The sequence below is a fragment of the Chamaea fasciata genome, unplaced genomic scaffold, assembly GCF_029207755.1.
Source record: "Chamaea fasciata isolate MVZ Bird 193981 ecotype frontalis unplaced genomic scaffold, bChaFas1.0.hap1 SCAF_14, whole genome shotgun sequence".
Classification (NCBI taxonomy): Eukaryota; Metazoa; Chordata; class Aves; order Passeriformes; family Sylviidae; genus Chamaea; species Chamaea fasciata.
The window spans coordinates 19,788,195-19,804,680 of NW_027094099.1; the positions used below are offsets into that span (position 1 = coordinate 19,788,195).

The window sequence follows — 16,486 nt, forward strand, 5'->3', positions numbered from 1 at the left end:
TCCCTGCAGCACGGCCCCCAGCACGGAGGGTGCCCCTGGAAACCGGGCAAGGTTTTATTTTCACCCCCAGAGTGCAGCAGCCTGGCGTGCCCCCTGCCAGGCCCCCGCGTTCCCAGTGCCCGTTATCCCGGTGTCAGGGCGGGACTGGGCACACGGGGGCTGTGGGGATGGAGTGATTGGAGTCGGGAGTGGGCGAGGAGGGTCTGTCCCGGTGGCCAGGGCAGCTCAGGGCCCCGTTACTTGGTCTGCTCCTCAAACCAGGCCAGCACCGTCGCCCGGTTCTCCTTCACCCAGTTGATGTTGGCGCGGGTCCGCTCCAGCGCCTGCTCCAGCGCCCGCGTGCCCGAGCCAAACCCGATGTCCTGGTTGTCCTCCTTGAACTGCTCCAGCTGTCAGGCACAGATGGGGCTGGAGCAGGCAGGGCATGGGCCCAGCAACCCCTGGCAGATCCCAGCACCACCTGACACCACCCAGGAACACCCCAAGGGCCCCTGACAACCCCTGTGAGCCCTCCAGCACCACCCCAGCATCCCTGGCAGGACACCAAAAGCCCCCTGGAGCACCCCAGTAGGCTCTGTGAGACCCCAGCACCCCTCCAGCAGCCCCAGCAGCACCCAACATCATCCTGACAGCCCCAGCAGCACCGTGACAGCCCCCCAGCACTATCTCAGCAGCCTCCAGGAGCACCCCAACAGCCCTCAGGAGCACTCTGACAGCACTTGGGCATCCCTGCATCACCCCAGCAGGCACCCAGCAGCCTGTGACAGGGACAGAACCTCCTGGACACCTGGGCACACACGGGGCAGGAAACCCCCTCTCAAGGGCTGCTGGCAAAGTGCAGCTCTGCCGAGGCCGGTGGTCCCCTGTCCCCCAGCCCCTGCCAGGGTCCAGCCTCACCTGCTGCAGCTCAAACTCTGAGGAGAAGCGCTGGGTCACAGCTGAAATCAGGCGGGAGAAGGAGAAGGAACCGCCCCCGTACCTGGGAGAGCAGAAGTGTGCTGAGCCGGGGGAGGGGACAGGGGAAGGGACAGTGCCACCCCCAAGGGGCACAGGCAGACAGGGGTGCCCCCAGCCCTCCGCGGTGCTCACTGGCTGAAGAGTGTCCTCCAGTTGGCACGAATGAAGTCCCAGACCAGGGGCTGCCCCACAACGTTGCTGGCAATGCTGTTGATGGTGGAGGTGGCATCCTGCCTCCGGATCTTTGTAGGGTCGAGGGTGTACTCCAGGTACCTGTAGGGGCACGATGAGGGGGTGAGGGGCTGGCGGGGGCAGCGGACATGGTGTGGGTGGTGGGCACACACCGCAGTGCCAGCCAGACCCCTCACGCACCGGTTGAGGATCCAGGGGTGGGGGCTGCAGGTGAGGGCTGTGCGCAGCTTGTCGGCCTCAGACACCACGGGGGCCTCCTGGAACTTCTTCCAGAGGAAATCCCAGGCGTTCTCCCCGCCCGTGGCCACCATGCTGCAGTAGATGGCTGAGCGCAGGTTCTGGGGGACCCTGTTGGGGTCAGAGCCGTCAGTGCCGGGCACCCCTGGCTGTGCCCAGCCCGGCCACACACCCAGCAAGGGCTGCCGAGGACTCACAGGTTTTGATCGGTATCCTGCCACTGGCGCAGGTAGTTGGCAGCCAGCTGCTGGCATTCGGTGACACCGTAGGAGCAGGCAGTGCTGATGGCGTTGATCTCGTTGTACCTGGCAGGGAGAAGCCATGAGGGCTGGGCTCCGGCACAGGACACCCAGCGGGCAGTGACGGCTGCAGGCAGGGCTGTGCCCTCTCCCCACTGCAGCTGGGGACACCCCAGGGATCCCGCCCAGCCCCAGGGCCTCGGTACTCACTGGGCCATCAGGCCACTGGGGCGAGTTTGCCAGTCACTGGTGATGTTCTTGTAGTAGCTGAAGAGAGGGGTCACCTGCTTCTGTATGTATCTCTGCGGGCAAGAGGGAGTCAGTGCCCAGTGACACTGACTGGCAGCAGCCCCCACACCACTGTGGGGGCAACCCTGGCCCTTCACCCCAGCACGGGGGGTGGCACCGCTCACCGACATGGCCCCAAAGACCTCGCTGCGGTCAAACATCTGCTGGAAGTACTGGAGGTTGTTGAGTGCTGCCTGCCAGGGCATGTATTCCGTCTCCTGGCCCAGGAACCGTGTCGTGTCCAGAGCCAAGGTCACGTTGACGTACTTGGCCCTGTCAGGGGCGAGGGCAGCGTCACCTCCCCAGCCCCACTGGCACTGCCAGGGCACCCACCCCATCCGGCCCCTCACCCCTGTGGCACCCACACCACCTGGCAGAGCTCACCTGGCCAGGTTAAAGGCGTCATCAATGATCTGGGCACGGTTGATCACAGGGAAGACCTGAGAGAGCAAAGTCAGTGTGTCAGGGCAGCCTGAGCGGGGTGGCGTGAGTGGGGTCCCACACCATGGCCCTGAGCACCCCGTGTACCGTGTGGTTAGTGCCAAGCTGGGTGAGGAGCTGGTCCCAGTTCTCCTGGTTGTAATTGACACGGAAGTAGCCAGTGACATTGAGGTTCAGCAGAAGCCAGCCAGGGCTGTCGACCTTGAAGTCGTTGTTGGTGTCTGGGAAGGGGACAGGAGGCTCTGCCAGAGCTGCACCCCCACCCGCCAGGGAGGGCCAGGTTCAGCCCCCACCACCACTGGGAGCCCTGATCAGTGCCAGTGGAGGTGGCAGCAAGACCCCCACCCACGGCCAGGACACACCATACCTGTGACTTTGGTCAGCCAGTAGCTGCTGTTCCCATGGCTACTGCCTGTCATCCAGGTGATGGGGACGATCCAGGTGTAGCTGTGCCGTGGACAGACAGGTGATGGGACTGGCCCTCATCCCCCGACCCCTCATTTCCCAGCCAGACCCACCGCACTCACTTAAAGACAGAGGGTCTGTCCACAGAAGTCGTGGGGTCCAGCAGAAAATGGGTCTGGCTGACGGTGCCGCTGCGGGTGTCAACAGTGACCACCGGGAAGCCCATCTGCAGTGTCCAGCGATCCATGATGTTGCTAATGTTGTCAGGCAGCGAGACGTTGTTCTTCTCCACCGCCTGCAGGAGGTGGCAGCGCCGCCAGTCACCAGGGGCACGGGTAGGGGCAGCGTGGGGCTTGGCCGGGGCGGCAACCCTCACCCAGCACGGCAGACCCCGGCACACCAGGCAGCCCCCCAGAGCCAGCGCTGGGGATGCTGCAGGAGCACCAGCCCCCTCCTACCTCTTGCAGATGGACCCAGAGGTCAGTGTAGACAGTGTTGTCGTAGGAGAAGGTGTGGAGGTAGGACTGTGGGAGAGCACCAGGAGAGACAGGTGAGCAAGGGCAAGTCTGGGGTGCGGGACACCCCTAGAGCACCGGGGAAGGTCTGTACCATGGGATGCCCACCCTGCACTGGGCTTGCTGTCCCCCAGTGTCAGCAGCACCTCACCTGCAGCCCCTTCTTGAACACATCCTCGGTGAGGAAGCTCGAGAGCATCCGCAGCACCGACGCTCCCTGCAGGGACAGCAGGTCAGAGAAGCCAGGGACATCCCAGAGTCCATCCCCACCCCAGGGACCCCCGTGCACACCTTGCTGTAGGCGATGCTGTCAAAGACTTCGCTGATCTGGGCTGGGGTGTTGATCTCCTCCTCGCGGAAGGAGAGCGGGTGGGAGCTGGCCAGGGCGTCAGTCGACATCACCGCGTGCAGCTCGTTCAGCACCATCAGGTCTTTCTGCAGGGGGGGCACCAGCACCCGCCTCAGCCCTGCGGGTACCGCTGGCACCGGGGCAGCCCCCAGGGTGCCTGTCCCCCCTGCCTGCCCCCACGCCCATCCTCCCTGGCACTCACAATGTTCCAGAGGGGCTCAGCAGAGTTGGCACCCAGGTACTCCACGTAGGAGGCGAAGCCCTCGTTCAGCCACAGGTCGTTCCACCAGCGCAGCGTCACCAGGTTCCCGAACCACTGCAGAGGGCATGGCACTCCCTCAGCAGGCAGCCGTCGGTCAGGGGAGCGGGCGAGGGGCGCGGCAGTACCTGGTGTGCCAGCTCGTGGGCGATGACGGTCACCACGCGCTCCTTGTTGCCGATGGAGGAGTAGGCAGCATCGAAGAGCAGCGAGTTCTCCCGGTAGGTCACCAGCCCCCAGTTCTCCATCGCCCCCGCGTTGAAATCAGGGAGGCCAACCTGGTCTGGGGGTGCAGGGCTCCCGTCAGTGCCCCGCTGACACATGCTGGACCATCCTCCCCCCTGCATGGGGCACCTCAGCCCAGTGCCCCGGGTGCCCCGCAGCACCCACCAGACTTGGGGAGTGGATAGGACGTGTTGTAATGCTCCTCGAAGAATTTGAGGATGCGGCCGGTGACATTGAGCGCGTAGTCACCCTGGCCGTCCCGGATGGCCTTGGGGCGGCCCCAGATGCGGATCTGGAGAGGAGGGATGCAGGATTCATCAGTGGCCCAGGCTCACCACCCAGGTGGGCAGAGGGCGCACCCGACCCCATCCTACCAGTGTGTTCTCCGAGTTATTCTCCACTTTGGTGAACTGGCTGACAATGAAGGCCAGGAGGTATGTGGACATCCGGGGTGTGGTCTCGAACTCAGTGACATTCCAGCTCTCCCCATTCATCATCTGCTCCATGGTGTCTGTGGAGATCAGATGATCACCCCACAGCCCTGACAGACCCCCAGCCCCCCGAAGGGGATCCCCCCACCCTACTCACTTTTGGCAGGCATGTTGGAAATGGCTGTATAGTTGGAGGGGTGGATCAGTGTCACTGTGAAGGTGGCTTTCATGGCCGGCTCGTCGAAGCAGGGGAAAGCTTTGCGTGCGTCAGCCGCCTGCATCTGCGTGGTGGCCACCACCTGCCTGTGAGCCAGCCCCATCATCAGCCCCGGGGGTCCCTGGGGAGGCTGCACCCCCAGTCCCCTTTCTCCCACCCCCACTGGGCCAGCAAGGGGGGCACAGAGGCTCCTCACATCCATCCCATGGTCCCGGTAGGAGAGGAGCCCCAAAGGCAGCCCACGCCTTCCAGTGCCCTGTGCCAGCCCCGTGCCCCCCCATTCCCCTTCCCACCACCACATCGGGCCAGCCCTGTGGCTCCCACCCCGTCCCCTGCCCTCCACCTACTTGTTGCCTGACTCGTCTGTGTATTCGCTGCGATAGAAGCCAGCCAGGTCATCGGCCAGCTCCCCGGTGAAGCTGCTGGACAGCCGGTACCGCTGGCCCTGCTGCAGAGGAGAGGCCAGCTGCACCACCAGGTACTGGGTGGGAGTCTCCAGCCAGGTGCTGGAGATGGCAGGGGCCGTGCCACCATCCACTGCCTGCAACGTGGCATGGAAGGAGCCCTGCATGGTGTAGTTCAGCTTGTTGCTGTGGATGAGGATGAGGTCGGTGGCTTCCTCGCACACGAAGACCACACTGCTGTTGCCCTTGAAGATGTACATGTTGTTGGCATCGGGCTTCAGGAAGGGCTGCAGGGACACCTCGTAGGACTCTGGCTTCAGCGTGGTCGGCAACCTCCACCGGTTCCAGAGGTTGCTGGGGGCAGACGTGGTGCTGCTGGTGTTGGTGGTGATGCTGGGGCTGGTAGTGGTGCCGATGCCCACATCTGGTGTCCCCTTGTTCTTCTCCTGGGCGTACACCACCGAGAGCGCAATGATGGTGGCCACTGCCCCCACGCCCAGGACGATGGCCACGATGCCCACGGTCTTGCTGATGAAGAAGCCGGCCGCCATGGCGGGCAGCGGGAGCGGCGCTGGCAGAGACGGGTGCTGGAGCAAGCACGGCTTTTAGCCTCTCGCTCCCACGAGGTTTATTAGTCCAAGTTAATGGGTGAAGGATTAAGTGGCCGTAGGGTTCAGGGCGGTGACAGACCCCGGGATGAGCTTTCCACCCGCCCGCCCTCCAGCCTGGCAGGAGCAACAGCACCCGGCGCCACTGCTGCAGGGGCAGGGCTGGCGGTGGGGGGTGGCACCATCAGGGGGCTTTGGGCCCGGACCCCCCGGCGTCCTTCCCCAGCACAGGCCTGGCCCTGCAAAAGGAGGGACAGAGCGGGGGATCGCAGCCAGCAGCCACATCCCCACCACGCTGCAGGGCCCGGCGTGTGTCCCCATCAGCCAAGCCCAGATGCAGTCTCAATGTCACCCCATTTACCTTCGCGTGACAGGGTCTGAGCCACTATCAGAGGGTCCACGCCGCCCCTGCCTGCGAGGGGCACAGCTCACAGGCTGCCCCACCTGGGGAAAGCAGGGGCGTGGGGAGCGGCACAGGGGTCTGGCAGTGGCAGGGGAATGGGGGGGGACAGCTGGGAGGAGCTCCCCTGCCCACAGCCCTCTCAAAGTCCAGGGCCACGAACCCGGAGGCACGGCAGTCAAACTGTGTCCTTGTACGCCCAGCCCCAGTGGGCACATGTGAGGTCCCCACCCAGGGTGGGGGTTTGACACAACCTGTCACACACCGGGAATAGGAGGTCCTGTTCCCAACATCTGATCAATCTCTCCATAGGGAGATACGGGCAGGTGTTGCCAGGAGCCACAGCTGGGGCAAAGGGCAAACCAGGATGAGAGTGGTGTTCTCAGGGAGCCCTGCCCTGTCCCTGACAGCACCCAGCTGCACCCGCCAGGGTCACCGTGCCTGGCACAAATCACTCTGGACACTGCTGGTGTCCCTGGCATTCCCTGTTAGGCACACCCACCCCCAGACCCGGCAGTCACTGCTGCCTCTGTGTCCCATCCCCAGCCCGGCTCTGGCCAAAGGCTTTGGGGACAGTCCCCCACAGGACCAAGGGACATAGATGTGTGGGAGGGTGCCAGGCACTCTGCACACCCCTGTCCTATGCCATCGGCCCTCCCCACAGCCCCTCGGGCACGGCTCGCCTCGGGAGGGGGCTGGATGGAGTTAACAGGGAGCAGCACTGGGGCAAGACACGGCACCCACACCCGGACTCCCCCGGCGCCTGCAGGATTCTGTCCCCCCCGCAGAAGACTCCTCTCTGGAGCCCCGCCAGCAGCACACGCATCTCCCATGTCCCGCAAGCGGCACAGATGTTGGGCGTCACCCCCGCGGGCACGTGGGTCCCGTGGGGCTCTGGCCTCACACACCCCACAGCCTGATCCCCCCAGAGCCCTCCACGCTGTCACGCACCCCCACACACCCCCCAAGCCCCGCACTGCACACGGGCTCCGTGACCCCCATGTATGTAACCCCACCGCTAGACCCTCGCCCCACAGCCCCCACGCACCCCCCCAGCCCCTTCTCCCGCTCGGTCCATCCCAATCCACCCCGGGCCCTGCGCGGGGTGTGAACCCCCCGCAGCCTCCGCAGCAGCCGCCGCAGAGCGCCCCGCTCACCTTCCTGCGCTGGGCCGGGGGCAGCGGGGTCCCCCCGCCCCGTCCCCCCCTTCCTGCGCCTCGGTGTCGCCCTGCCTGTCCCCGAGCTGCGCCCCGCTCCGCGCTCAGCTCCGGCCGAGCAAAGCTTCCTCCGAAGCTCCAGCGCAGGAACCCGGAGCTCTCGCCCCCTTAACCTCCTGTCTGCCGGCCGGCGGGGCGGGGGCACGGCCCGGGACAGCGTGGGGGGAGAGCCTCCGGCATGGGCCCCCCCACACCGCAGCGGGGCCAGGAGGCGGTTCTGGGGGGAAAGGGTGCTGGGGAGGGGGCCCGGATGCGGGAACACGCTCCGGCGGGCAGGGCTGAGCCCAGCAAACCCCGGCACCGGCACAGCTGGGGCAGGCAACGGGCGGGGTGCGGGCCAGGAGCCATGCCCAGCACCCAGCCCCATCCCCGGACCATGCGGGCGGCTCGGAGGGGAGCACGGAGCCCTCTGCAGCCCTGCACACGCCGCGTCCCCCGGCTGGGTGTGCGCTGTGGGGCGGCTCTGGTGACCCAGCCAGCGCAGCCCCTCTGGGCACAACGCGGGGTCACGGCCGGCGCCGGCACTCGGCCCCCGCACAGCCCCGGCCACCGGCAGGGAAAGCTCCCCGGGAGGGGAAATGGTGGGCTGGGGGCTCGGCCCGGCCTGAACCGCAGGAGAGAGCAGCCGGGGGCGGCGGAGGGGCTGTCCCAGCCCCAGCACGGCCCCGGTCCGCGGCCTCCCACGTCCCGCAGGGCTGCAGGGCTGAGGCTCTGGCCAGGCCGGGACGGGGCAGTGGGGCCGGAGCTGTCAGCAGAACGGCCGCGGGACGTGCGGAGGGAGCACCTGTGGCCGGACACACCCCGCGGGATGCTGGGGCCTGGGGCTGGACACGGGCACTGCCCCCGGACCCCCGGCCCGGCGCAGAGCAGCTGGCCAGCACCTCGCCAGCTCCCTCGCCATGAGGCGAGCCGGAGCCTTCCCCTCTCCCTCAGTCCTGCCAGATTCCGCGCCCAGCCTCAGGACATGGCCCGGGCACGGTGGCTCACCTGCACCCTTCGCCGGCACCTACAGGAGGAGGAGGAGGAGGACGAGGAGGACGAGGAGGAGGAGGAATAGGAGGAGGCAGAGGAGGAGGAGAGCCAGCGGAGAAGAAGACACAACAGGTTGCCCGGGCTCCTTGACCTCCAGGAGCGCCGATGTGGCTAGTGGCCAGCTGGGGAAGGGTTAAGCTGCAGGGTGGGGAAAATTCCTTCCAGGCAGAGTCACGGTTTCCCTGCCAGGGGAAGTGGAGGCAGAACCCGGAGCACAGCTGGGGAGCAGAGGAAGGGCCCCTGGCCAGCCCCAGGGGCTGGTGGCCAGATGGAGCCGCTGCGGAGCCAGGGGCGTGGGGCACACGGCTGACATAGCCCATCAGGGTCACTGTGACCCCCCGGACAAGCCCTGCTCCTCCCCGGCCTTGGAGGACCCCAGTCCCACGGCTCCCACACACCCACAGAGCTGCCAGAGCTCGTGGCAGCCCTGCAGAGGATGCTCTACAGCAGGGAGAGGGCAGGAACTGGCAAGGGGTGACCTGCCAGCAAAGGCCCAAAGCTGGGGACACGGCTGTCACAGCCTGAGCAGGGCCATCACCCTGCATCATCACCCAGGGCCCCTGCAGCCAGGGACCCTGCCCTAAGCCCCCTGCCCTCCCCTGGGCAGCTCGGGCCCCCTGCCCACACCCTGGGCCTCCAGCAGCCAAAAGCCCCCCAGGGCTGCAGCCACCCCCGGAGAGGTGCACAGAGCCCCCGGCCCCCTCCCTGACCACCAGCACCCACAGCAGACACAGAAACGGCTTCAAGGGAGTTTATTGGGACACAGGGACACTCTCCAGCAGCCCCAGCCTGGCCTGACCCTGCCCGCTGCCACCTGCCTGCCTGTCCCCCAGGTCACTCAGCTCCTGTCCCTCCTGCTGTCACATCCCCACTCCAGCACGTCCCCCCCCCCCGCTGTCCCCAGGGCACACAGCAGCTCCCACGAGTGACCCCCACCCAGCTGGGGCCCATCACAGAGAGCAGGACCAGGGCAGGGGACAGCCACAGCTGGGAGGATGGAGGACACAACCTGGCAGAGCCAGCACGACAGGCACACTTTCACCATCGGCATCCCAAGAATCCCAGGAGAGGCAGGAGTCAACTCTTCCCCACAGCGTGGAGAGGCTGCATGTCCACAGGGAGGGAGGGGAAGGAAGGGCACCCTCCTTGCCAGGGGGGACCAGAGAGCAGAACTGAGCCCAGGTCCAGCGGGAGGGACGCCCCCACCCCGTTCTCTGAGCCCTGTCACTGCCCCCTGCCCTCGGCCACCACTGGCCCCGTGTGCCACATGGGCAGAGCCCCAGGAGGAGCCAGGGACCCCAGCTCTGCCTAGCAGGCAGCCCCCCAGCACGGGCTGCTCACATGAACTGTGACAGATTGGGCACTTTGATGTTGATGTCCCCGATGTTGATGTTGCGGGGGATCTCGGGCAGGTTGATGTTCTTCACAGCAGACACGGCACGGGAAGGAGCAGCTGAGAGGCCACCCTGGGGACAGAGGGACCGTGACCACTGGCCCCACCCCGCGGCCCCTCCACAGCCACATCTCCCTGATTAATCTTTTATGGTCTGGGGTCATTAACCTCGACAGAAGAACCACCCCACACTCTGGCAAGTCCCTGCACTCCTGACCAGCACCACTGGGCAGGGATGTCCTCAGCCCCATCCCGAGGGCTCAGGCAGGCAGACACTGGGAATACCCTGGACACCCCCCACACCCACCCCTGTCCCCACGGGCCACCCCCCTGGCAGCCCCGGGTCTGTCAGCTCCGGCAGGGCAGAGCCACAGTGTCAGCGCTCACCTCTGCCTTCTCCAGCTTGCCCTGGGCCTCCACCTGCGCCACAATCTCGTTCATGTTGGTCTCCAGCACCATGCCACCGATCACCATCTCCTGCAGGATGTGGTGCACCTGCCAGGGAGGGACAGAGGGAGCACAAGGCTGAGGGGCTGGTCCTGGCCACAGCACTGGTGTGAAACCACGTCAGGGGCCAGCATCTCCCCAGGGGACACAAACCCTGTCCCCTACCCCTGTCCCCTTCGCAGCTGCCCGGAGAGTGAAAGGGTGGCCAAGGCCCTTGTCACGAGGAGCCCCACAGCTCCACTCAGCACCTGTGTCCCCACTCCAGATGCCACCCAGCGGGCACAGGGCAGCCCCTGATGCAACTCATGGCACTGGCACAGCCTGGCCGTGCCACCCTGACACATTCCTGCTCCCTCCCCGGGCCAGGAGCCAGGTCACAGCAGGAATGTGCCCTAGAGATGACCCCAGCAGGCTGCAGGGTCCTCCCCGGGCAGGACACTTGTCCCCAGAAGCTCCTTCTCCTCAGAGAGCCAGGCCAGAGCCTGGCCTCTCCGTCTCTGAGGAAGGTCAGGACTGTGAGACAGGCACAGAAAACGCACAGAACTGCCAAGGGAGTCAATCTGCTCCTTTCCTGGGATCCGAGTCCATGGATGAACAGCCAGGCAGCGCCAGTGCAATCACAGCCAGAGCAGGGAAAGGAACACTGCTGAGCTGCAACCCCAGAAATTGCAACCCGCCCCGAGGCAGCAGCCAGGCTGTGCGGGTGGGTACAACCACCCTGAGCTCCTGCACGTGGCTCAGCTCAGCATTCCCTGCACACTCAGCAGCTCCCGGTGAGCTCCCAGCACAGGTAATGGATTTATGGGTCCCAGTTATTTCCGTGAAAGAGGCTTCGTAGGAGCATCATTGGGTTATGAGACTGTTTTATGGTTTCACAGAGCCAGGCTGCACTTCCAAACACCTTGTGACAAACACCTCCAGGACAATCCTGGGGAGAATAAAGACAACGAGAGAACCTGCTCTGAGAGGAAATCCCAGACAGCAGCGAGGTGATCCAGCCCAGGGCTCCCCACAGGTCCTATCCCACCCCACAGTGCCTGAGGCAGCAGGTCTGTGGGATCAGCACAGCACTGGGGGAGCCCCCACAGCCCTGGGACCCCCATCCCACAGCCCAGTCCTAGTGCACGCTGGAGCAGCTGGAGCAAGTGGCTCCCGCAGCCAGAAAGGATATGGGAGCATCAGGAAACGTTCCTCCAAGATCTGGCTTCGGCCCAAGCTGGCTCCAAACCAACAGGGCAGAAATCCTGAACAAGTTTTGTTTTCCAAGCCAGAGCACAGCACTTCCTGAGAAATCCATGTCCCCTCTGGGACCCCACAGCTGCTGAGTGCAGCTCACACGCCCCTCCAAGGTGGGAAGCACGACTGAGAGCTGGGCACAGCCCACCCTGAGCCTCCCCTTGTGACAGGGGATCCCTGCAGCTCTGAGCCTGGGGCTCCCAAAGCCAGCAGCTACAGGCACTGGTGTCACTGGTGCCTGAGCAATGTCCCCCTCCATTGGCCCATGGCAGGAGTGGGACCCCAGACCCGCCACAGCTCTGGTCCCACAGCCCTTGTGCTGCAGGCAGGGCAAGGTGGAACTTAAGGCAAAAAGAAAAATTACAGAATGCAGCCAAAGTCGGACCTGAACCCCTGCAATCCCCTTCCCAGGGAGGCATTCACAGCTCTGTCCAGGGAGACACTCATGGCCCTGCCTGGGCATCCAAGGGGGGCAGCCAGGCCCCAGCACATTCCCAGCACCTCAAACATTGTCCCTCTGCAAGTAAATTCCTGGAAGAACAGGAACACGAACACATCTGAGAAATAAACATGTGCCAAATATAGAAAGAGACCGGAGGACCAACTGATAATGGCCAAGACTCGAGTCAAAGCTGGGAAGCAGTGGGAGCATTAGAAGGGAAGTAAACAGGGCTGGAGAACCTGCAGTGACCGAGCTGGGGTCTCCACTATCACGTTCCTGTCTCCACTACCAGACTCCTGTCTCCTGAGAATGTTCTAGGCAGGAGAGGTCAGAGAAGGGTGACCCCAGTGCTGCCGCCAAAGGTGTGATGTGCCCCTGCCCGAGGGCTGGCTGTGAGTGCTGTACATGCAAAGCTCATGTAAAGCTGAGAGTAAGGCTGACGGAAAAGCTGCTGGCTGCCGGTCATGCCACGGAGTCACCGTGCACATCCTCCCCCAGCTGCGGGCAGAGGTGACCTGGGCAGCTGCCAACACTTCTCCCGCAGCTGCTTGGCTCTCCTTCCTCCTTTGATAAACGCTTTTGCTGACAAGAAAATCATGTTGTGGCATTTTGAAAAGTTTACAGGCGGGGCAAACAGTGAAACCAAAGCCTGACCTTGGCAGCAGAGACGCCCCAGGCCTGCTCACTCCCCTTCCCTGCCAGTTCCCCAGCTGGAATCACCAACAGAAAGGGAGCATTTTACACATTCTTCTTCACCAGTGTTCTTTTTTGTTGACATGTTTGTGTCTTCAGCAAAGCAAGAAAATCTTGATCAACAGCAATGCAAGCCCAGTACTCTCAGCCAAGCCTCTCCCTGCTCCAAGACTATTCCTGGCTATCTATTCCCAGCTATCTTCAGCCTTGTGACCCAGGACATGATCAAAGGAGGTGGTTTCAATCCAGGATCTCTGTCGAGATCAAGAGGAAGCATTACAGGCTGCGGCTCAAACCAAAGTTTACCCAGCACTTTGAATTCCAAACACTCCCATTGTTCCTTCCCTTTTTTTTTTTTTTTTTTTTTTTTTTTCCCCCAGCAGCTGTAGTAAAATGTTAACTCCCACGAGGTGTCACAGCTTGGAGCAGAGACAGAACGCCCCAGCCCCAGGCCAGAGTCTGCCCAGCTGCACCAGGGCTGGCTGTGGAGCACAGATCTGTCATTTGCCCGTGGCCACCCGGCCCCAGGGCAGCCCCAGGGCTGGGCACAGCTCCCCGGGCTGGCTGTGGAGCACAGATCTGTCACTTGCCCGCGGCCACCCGGCCCCAGGGCAGCCCCAGGGCTGGGCACAGCTCCTCCCAGGCTTGGAGCAGTCCAGCGCTCTCGTTGGGAGGTCACTGTGTGAGTGGCTTTCAAAGAACAGGGGCTGAAAGCTTCCCATAGAGCACCTCAGTCCCTCCCAAAGTGACCCCCGCCAGCCCCAGCCCAAGCAATGCAGGCTCTGGGGCAGCCCCGAGCCCACCACCCACCTTGTCCATGTGGAAGATGAGGTCCAGCTCACAGACATTCTCAAAGCACTTGTCCAGCGTCTCCACAAACACCTGGGGCAGCAGACAGAGACCAGGCAAGGTGGTCACACCAACCCGTGGAACACTCCAGGCATGGGGCAGAGCAACTGGAAAGCTGGAAAGGGACCTAGGGATGCTGGTGACTGTGGATGAACATGAGCCCAGGTGTGTCCAGATGAGCAAGAGGCCAAGGGCACCTGGCTTGTGTCAGCCCCAGTGTGGGCACAGGCCCAGGGCAATGCCTGTCCCCTGTGCTGGCACGGCTGGGGCACCTCCAGGGCCAGGACACCTCTGGGCCCCTTCTGACAAGAGAGATCTGGAGGGGCTGGAGCATATCCAGGCAAGGGAACGGAGCTTGGGAAGGGGCTGGAGCACCAGGAGTGGCTGAGGGGGCTGGGAAAGGGGCTCAGCCTGGAGAAAAGGAGGCTCAGGGGGAACCTTCTTGCCACATCCTGGCATTTAAAGGGTGGCTACACATCTGAAAAATCCCTTCATACAAGAAGTCACTGAGTGATGGGTACAAGTTCCTCTTGGGGAGACTCCAATAAGGCACAAGAGGAAAATTTTTTCCAAAGAAACAGCTGTTGAATAGTCTCCATGAGGAAGTGAAGGATTCCCCAACACTAGATATTTTACATGCCAGGGTGCTGGGCATTGTCTAGGCCGTGCTTTGCCAAGAAAAGCTGGACCAGACAATCCCTGAGGTCTCTTCCAACCTGGGATTCCAGGACTTAAGGATTAATGGTTGGACTTGAAGCTCCCAAGGGTCTTTTCCACCCTAAATGCTATGCTTCTGTTTTAAAAAGACATTCCCTCAGACTGACCCGCCTGCTGCTCCCAGGTGAAGAATCCATGTGGAAGCTCGGGGTGTACGTGCAGGCCCCCTCCCCACCTCGGCCCCGAGGGCTTCTCAGGCCTTTCAGAAGGGCTGGCACAGGGACACCACGGGCATGAGACGCCCCTGCGTGGTGCCAGGGAGGGCTGTGCCCGGGGAGCCAGGACCTGCAGGGACGCACCTGGATGAGGTCCAGGATGCCCAGCTCGCTCTCGGAGGAGTCCACGCAGAACACGAAGTACAGAGTGGCGTAGTGACGGTAGATCAGCTTGTAATCCGAGCCGCCGAACAGGCTGTGGGGACAGGGGCAGGGCTGAGGGGCTCCGGGGGACACCGGGAGCCCCGCGGGGCCCGGGGCCAGCCCGGCACGGGCCTCCCTGCCCGGTACCTGCCGCACTCCAGGAAGTTGCAGATGTGGTCATCCCGTTTCAGCACCAGGTGGAAGGTGTCACGGATGATCTGCTGCTGCACCTCTTCTGCCTGCCAGGAGGAGATGGGCGGGTGGGCACCCATGGATGCACGGCCCACCCATGGTGGGCAACAGGCCAGTGGCACCTGGCACGGCACCCGCGTCCCCCGCTGTCCCCTGCTGCCCCTGGGGCGCCAGTCCCGGTGTCCCCCATGGGTGACTCGGGCATCCCGAAGGACGCGACCAGGACTCGCCCACGCCGCAGCGACCGCCCCCGCTCCCGGGACACCCCCAGCCCATGGAGCCCGCAGCCCTGCCCTGCTCCCGGTGCCGGTCCCGCACGGGGCTCGGGCAGCCGCTGCCGCAGCCCCGCCGGCGGCCCCGGCCCGGTGCCGGCCCCGGTGGCGCACCAGGTGCTGGTAGAAGCGGACGAGCCGCGGCTTCCCGTGGTTGTTGAACACGAGGATGGCGTTGATCATGCCGGCGGTCGGGCCGGGCCGGGCCGGGAGCAGCACCGGCAGCAGCACCGCGGCCGCAGACCCACGGCAGGAAGCCCCTCGGCCGCCCCGGAAGCGCACCGGGCCGCGGTGGGCTGAGCCCGGGGTGACCCCGCGGAGCCGCCGGGCCGCGGGGACGATCAAAGCCGCTCCGAGGCGGGGGCTCCCCGGCACGGCGCGGCTGCACCGCGGCCTGTCCCCGGGGCGGGGTGGGCCGCTCCTCGCGGCCCGACAGGGCAGGCCTGGAGCCGGGATGCGGCGGCCGCTGCCCGCGCCGGGACCCCCGGGACCACCGGGACCGCTGTTCCCAGAGCGCGCCGCCAGGGGGCGCAGCAGCCCCGCCACGACCGGCGTCTCGCGCAGGGGGCGGGGCTAGTGATTAGACCACGCCCCTTTTAAAGGGCCAGCGGCTCTGGCTGCCCGGAGGGGTCGTGCGCTGGGCACCGGCGGGGTCAGGGATCACCGGCCACTGCCCGGTCCCGCTTCCCCCCAGCGCGGGCACACGCCGGCCAGGGCCCGCAATAACGCCCTGTGCCGGCGAGTGTGAGAACAGGGCGGGGCAACCCCGCGTGGCGCCGGGGGACACGGACACGCCGTGGCGCGGGGGACACCGAGGGCAGGGAGAGAAGGGTCAGTGCGCGCCTCGGTGGGCTGGGAGGAACGGGGAGAGCGAACGGGGAGAGCACGGAGTGACCAGGAGCGGGAGACCGCGCGTCCTGATTGGCTGAGGCGGCTGCAGCCTCGGGCTTCCGCGTTCTGATTGGCTGAGTCGGCAGCCTCTTGAATCCGCATTCTGATTGGCTGAGATGGCCGCAGCCTTTTGCATCCGTGTTCTGATTGGCTGGGGCGGCCGCAGCCTTGTGAATCCGCGCCCTGATTGGCTGAAGCGGACGGGCAGCTGCTGTCTGACAGCCGGAGGTGCCGGGGCGGGCCCGGTCCCGGTCCCGCTCCCGGTCCCGCTCCGTGTCACACGGTGCACCCGCTCTGCGCCGCCGTGCTCCCCGCTCCGTGTCTCGCTCCGTGCCCTGCTTTGTTCCCCGCTCCGTGTCCCCCCGGTCCTGCCCGGTGCCCCTCTCTGTGTCCCGCCCCATGTTCCTCTCCATGCCCGGCTCCGGGCACAGCCCCTGTCTCCCTGGGCCCCCCCCCCCCGGGAATCCAAAGGAGCGAATTTCCCTGCGCCTCGTCTCTCCCCGTCAGGATTGGCAGACATTTGTGCGGGCAGAGCCGTTTGCCGGCCACGTGCGGGGCGAGGCCGGGCTGGGAACGTGG

General features: G+C 64.9%; 2 protein-coding genes across 3 annotated transcripts; both read right to left on the reverse strand.

Annotated features, from left to right (window-relative positions):
• Positions 1-4: 4 nt before the first annotated feature.
• On the reverse strand, positions 5-8,458 carry ANPEP (alanyl aminopeptidase, membrane). Of its 2 annotated transcripts, XM_066196242.1 has the most exons (21): positions 8,372-8,458; positions 5,103-6,006; positions 4,696-4,841; positions 4,482-4,618; positions 4,273-4,399; positions 4,011-4,165; positions 3,826-3,939; positions 3,566-3,709; positions 3,426-3,491; positions 3,218-3,283; positions 2,882-3,054; positions 2,722-2,801; positions 2,442-2,575; positions 2,298-2,353; positions 2,039-2,186; positions 1,836-1,927; positions 1,584-1,691; positions 1,330-1,497; positions 1,090-1,230; positions 898-979; positions 5-389 (listed from the first exon to the last, which is right to left on the reverse strand). In XM_066196242.1, the coding sequence occupies exons 2-21, from the start codon at positions 5,708-5,710 to the stop codon at positions 237-239; spliced, it is 2,898 nt and encodes a 965-aa protein (XP_066052339.1). In that variant the 5' UTR covers positions 5,711-6,006; positions 8,372-8,458; the 3' UTR covers positions 5-236. The 2 variants fall into 2 exon arrangements, with proteins under 2 accessions (XP_066052339.1, XP_066052338.1); XM_066196241.1 differs by lacking the exon at positions 8,372-8,458 and having other exon boundaries at positions 5,103-6,142.
• Positions 8,459-9,153: 695 nt separating this feature from the next.
• Positions 9,154-15,519, reverse strand: AP3S2 (adaptor related protein complex 3 subunit sigma 2). The gene is made up of 6 exons (XM_066196100.1): positions 15,131-15,519; positions 14,700-14,791; positions 14,493-14,604; positions 13,438-13,509; positions 10,197-10,304; positions 9,154-9,882 (listed from the first exon to the last, which is right to left on the reverse strand). Exons 1-6 carry the CDS (start codon positions 15,197-15,199, stop codon positions 9,754-9,756), a joined length of 582 nt encoding a protein of 193 aa, XP_066052197.1. The 5' UTR covers positions 15,200-15,519; the 3' UTR covers positions 9,154-9,753.
• Positions 15,520-16,486: the final 967 nt, after the last annotated feature.

Coding starts and splice junctions, on each gene's coding strand:
- ANPEP (XM_066196242.1), bottom strand. CDS start 5,710: ATGGCGGCCGGCTTCTTCATCAGCAAGACCGTGGGCATCGTGGCCATC. Junction 3,284..3,425: donor TGTTCAAGAAGGGGCTGCAG/GTGAGGTGCTGC, acceptor GCTCTCCCACAG/TCCTACCTCCACACCTTCTC. Junction 390..897: donor CAGAGTTTGAGCTGCAGCAG/GTGAGGCTGGAC, acceptor TGTGCCTGACAG/CTGGAGCAGTTCAAGGAGGA.
- AP3S2 (XM_066196100.1), bottom strand. CDS start 15,199: ATGATCAACGCCATCCTCGTGTTCAACAACCACGGGAAGCCGCGGCTC. Junction 10,305..13,437: donor TCATCTTCCACATGGACAAG/GTGGGTGGTGGG, acceptor CCTCCCTGGCAG/GTGCACCACATCCTGCAGGA. Junction 9,883..10,196: donor GCAAGCTGGAGAAGGCAGAG/GTGAGCGCTGAC, acceptor CTCTGTCCCCAG/GGTGGCCTCTCAGCTGCTCC.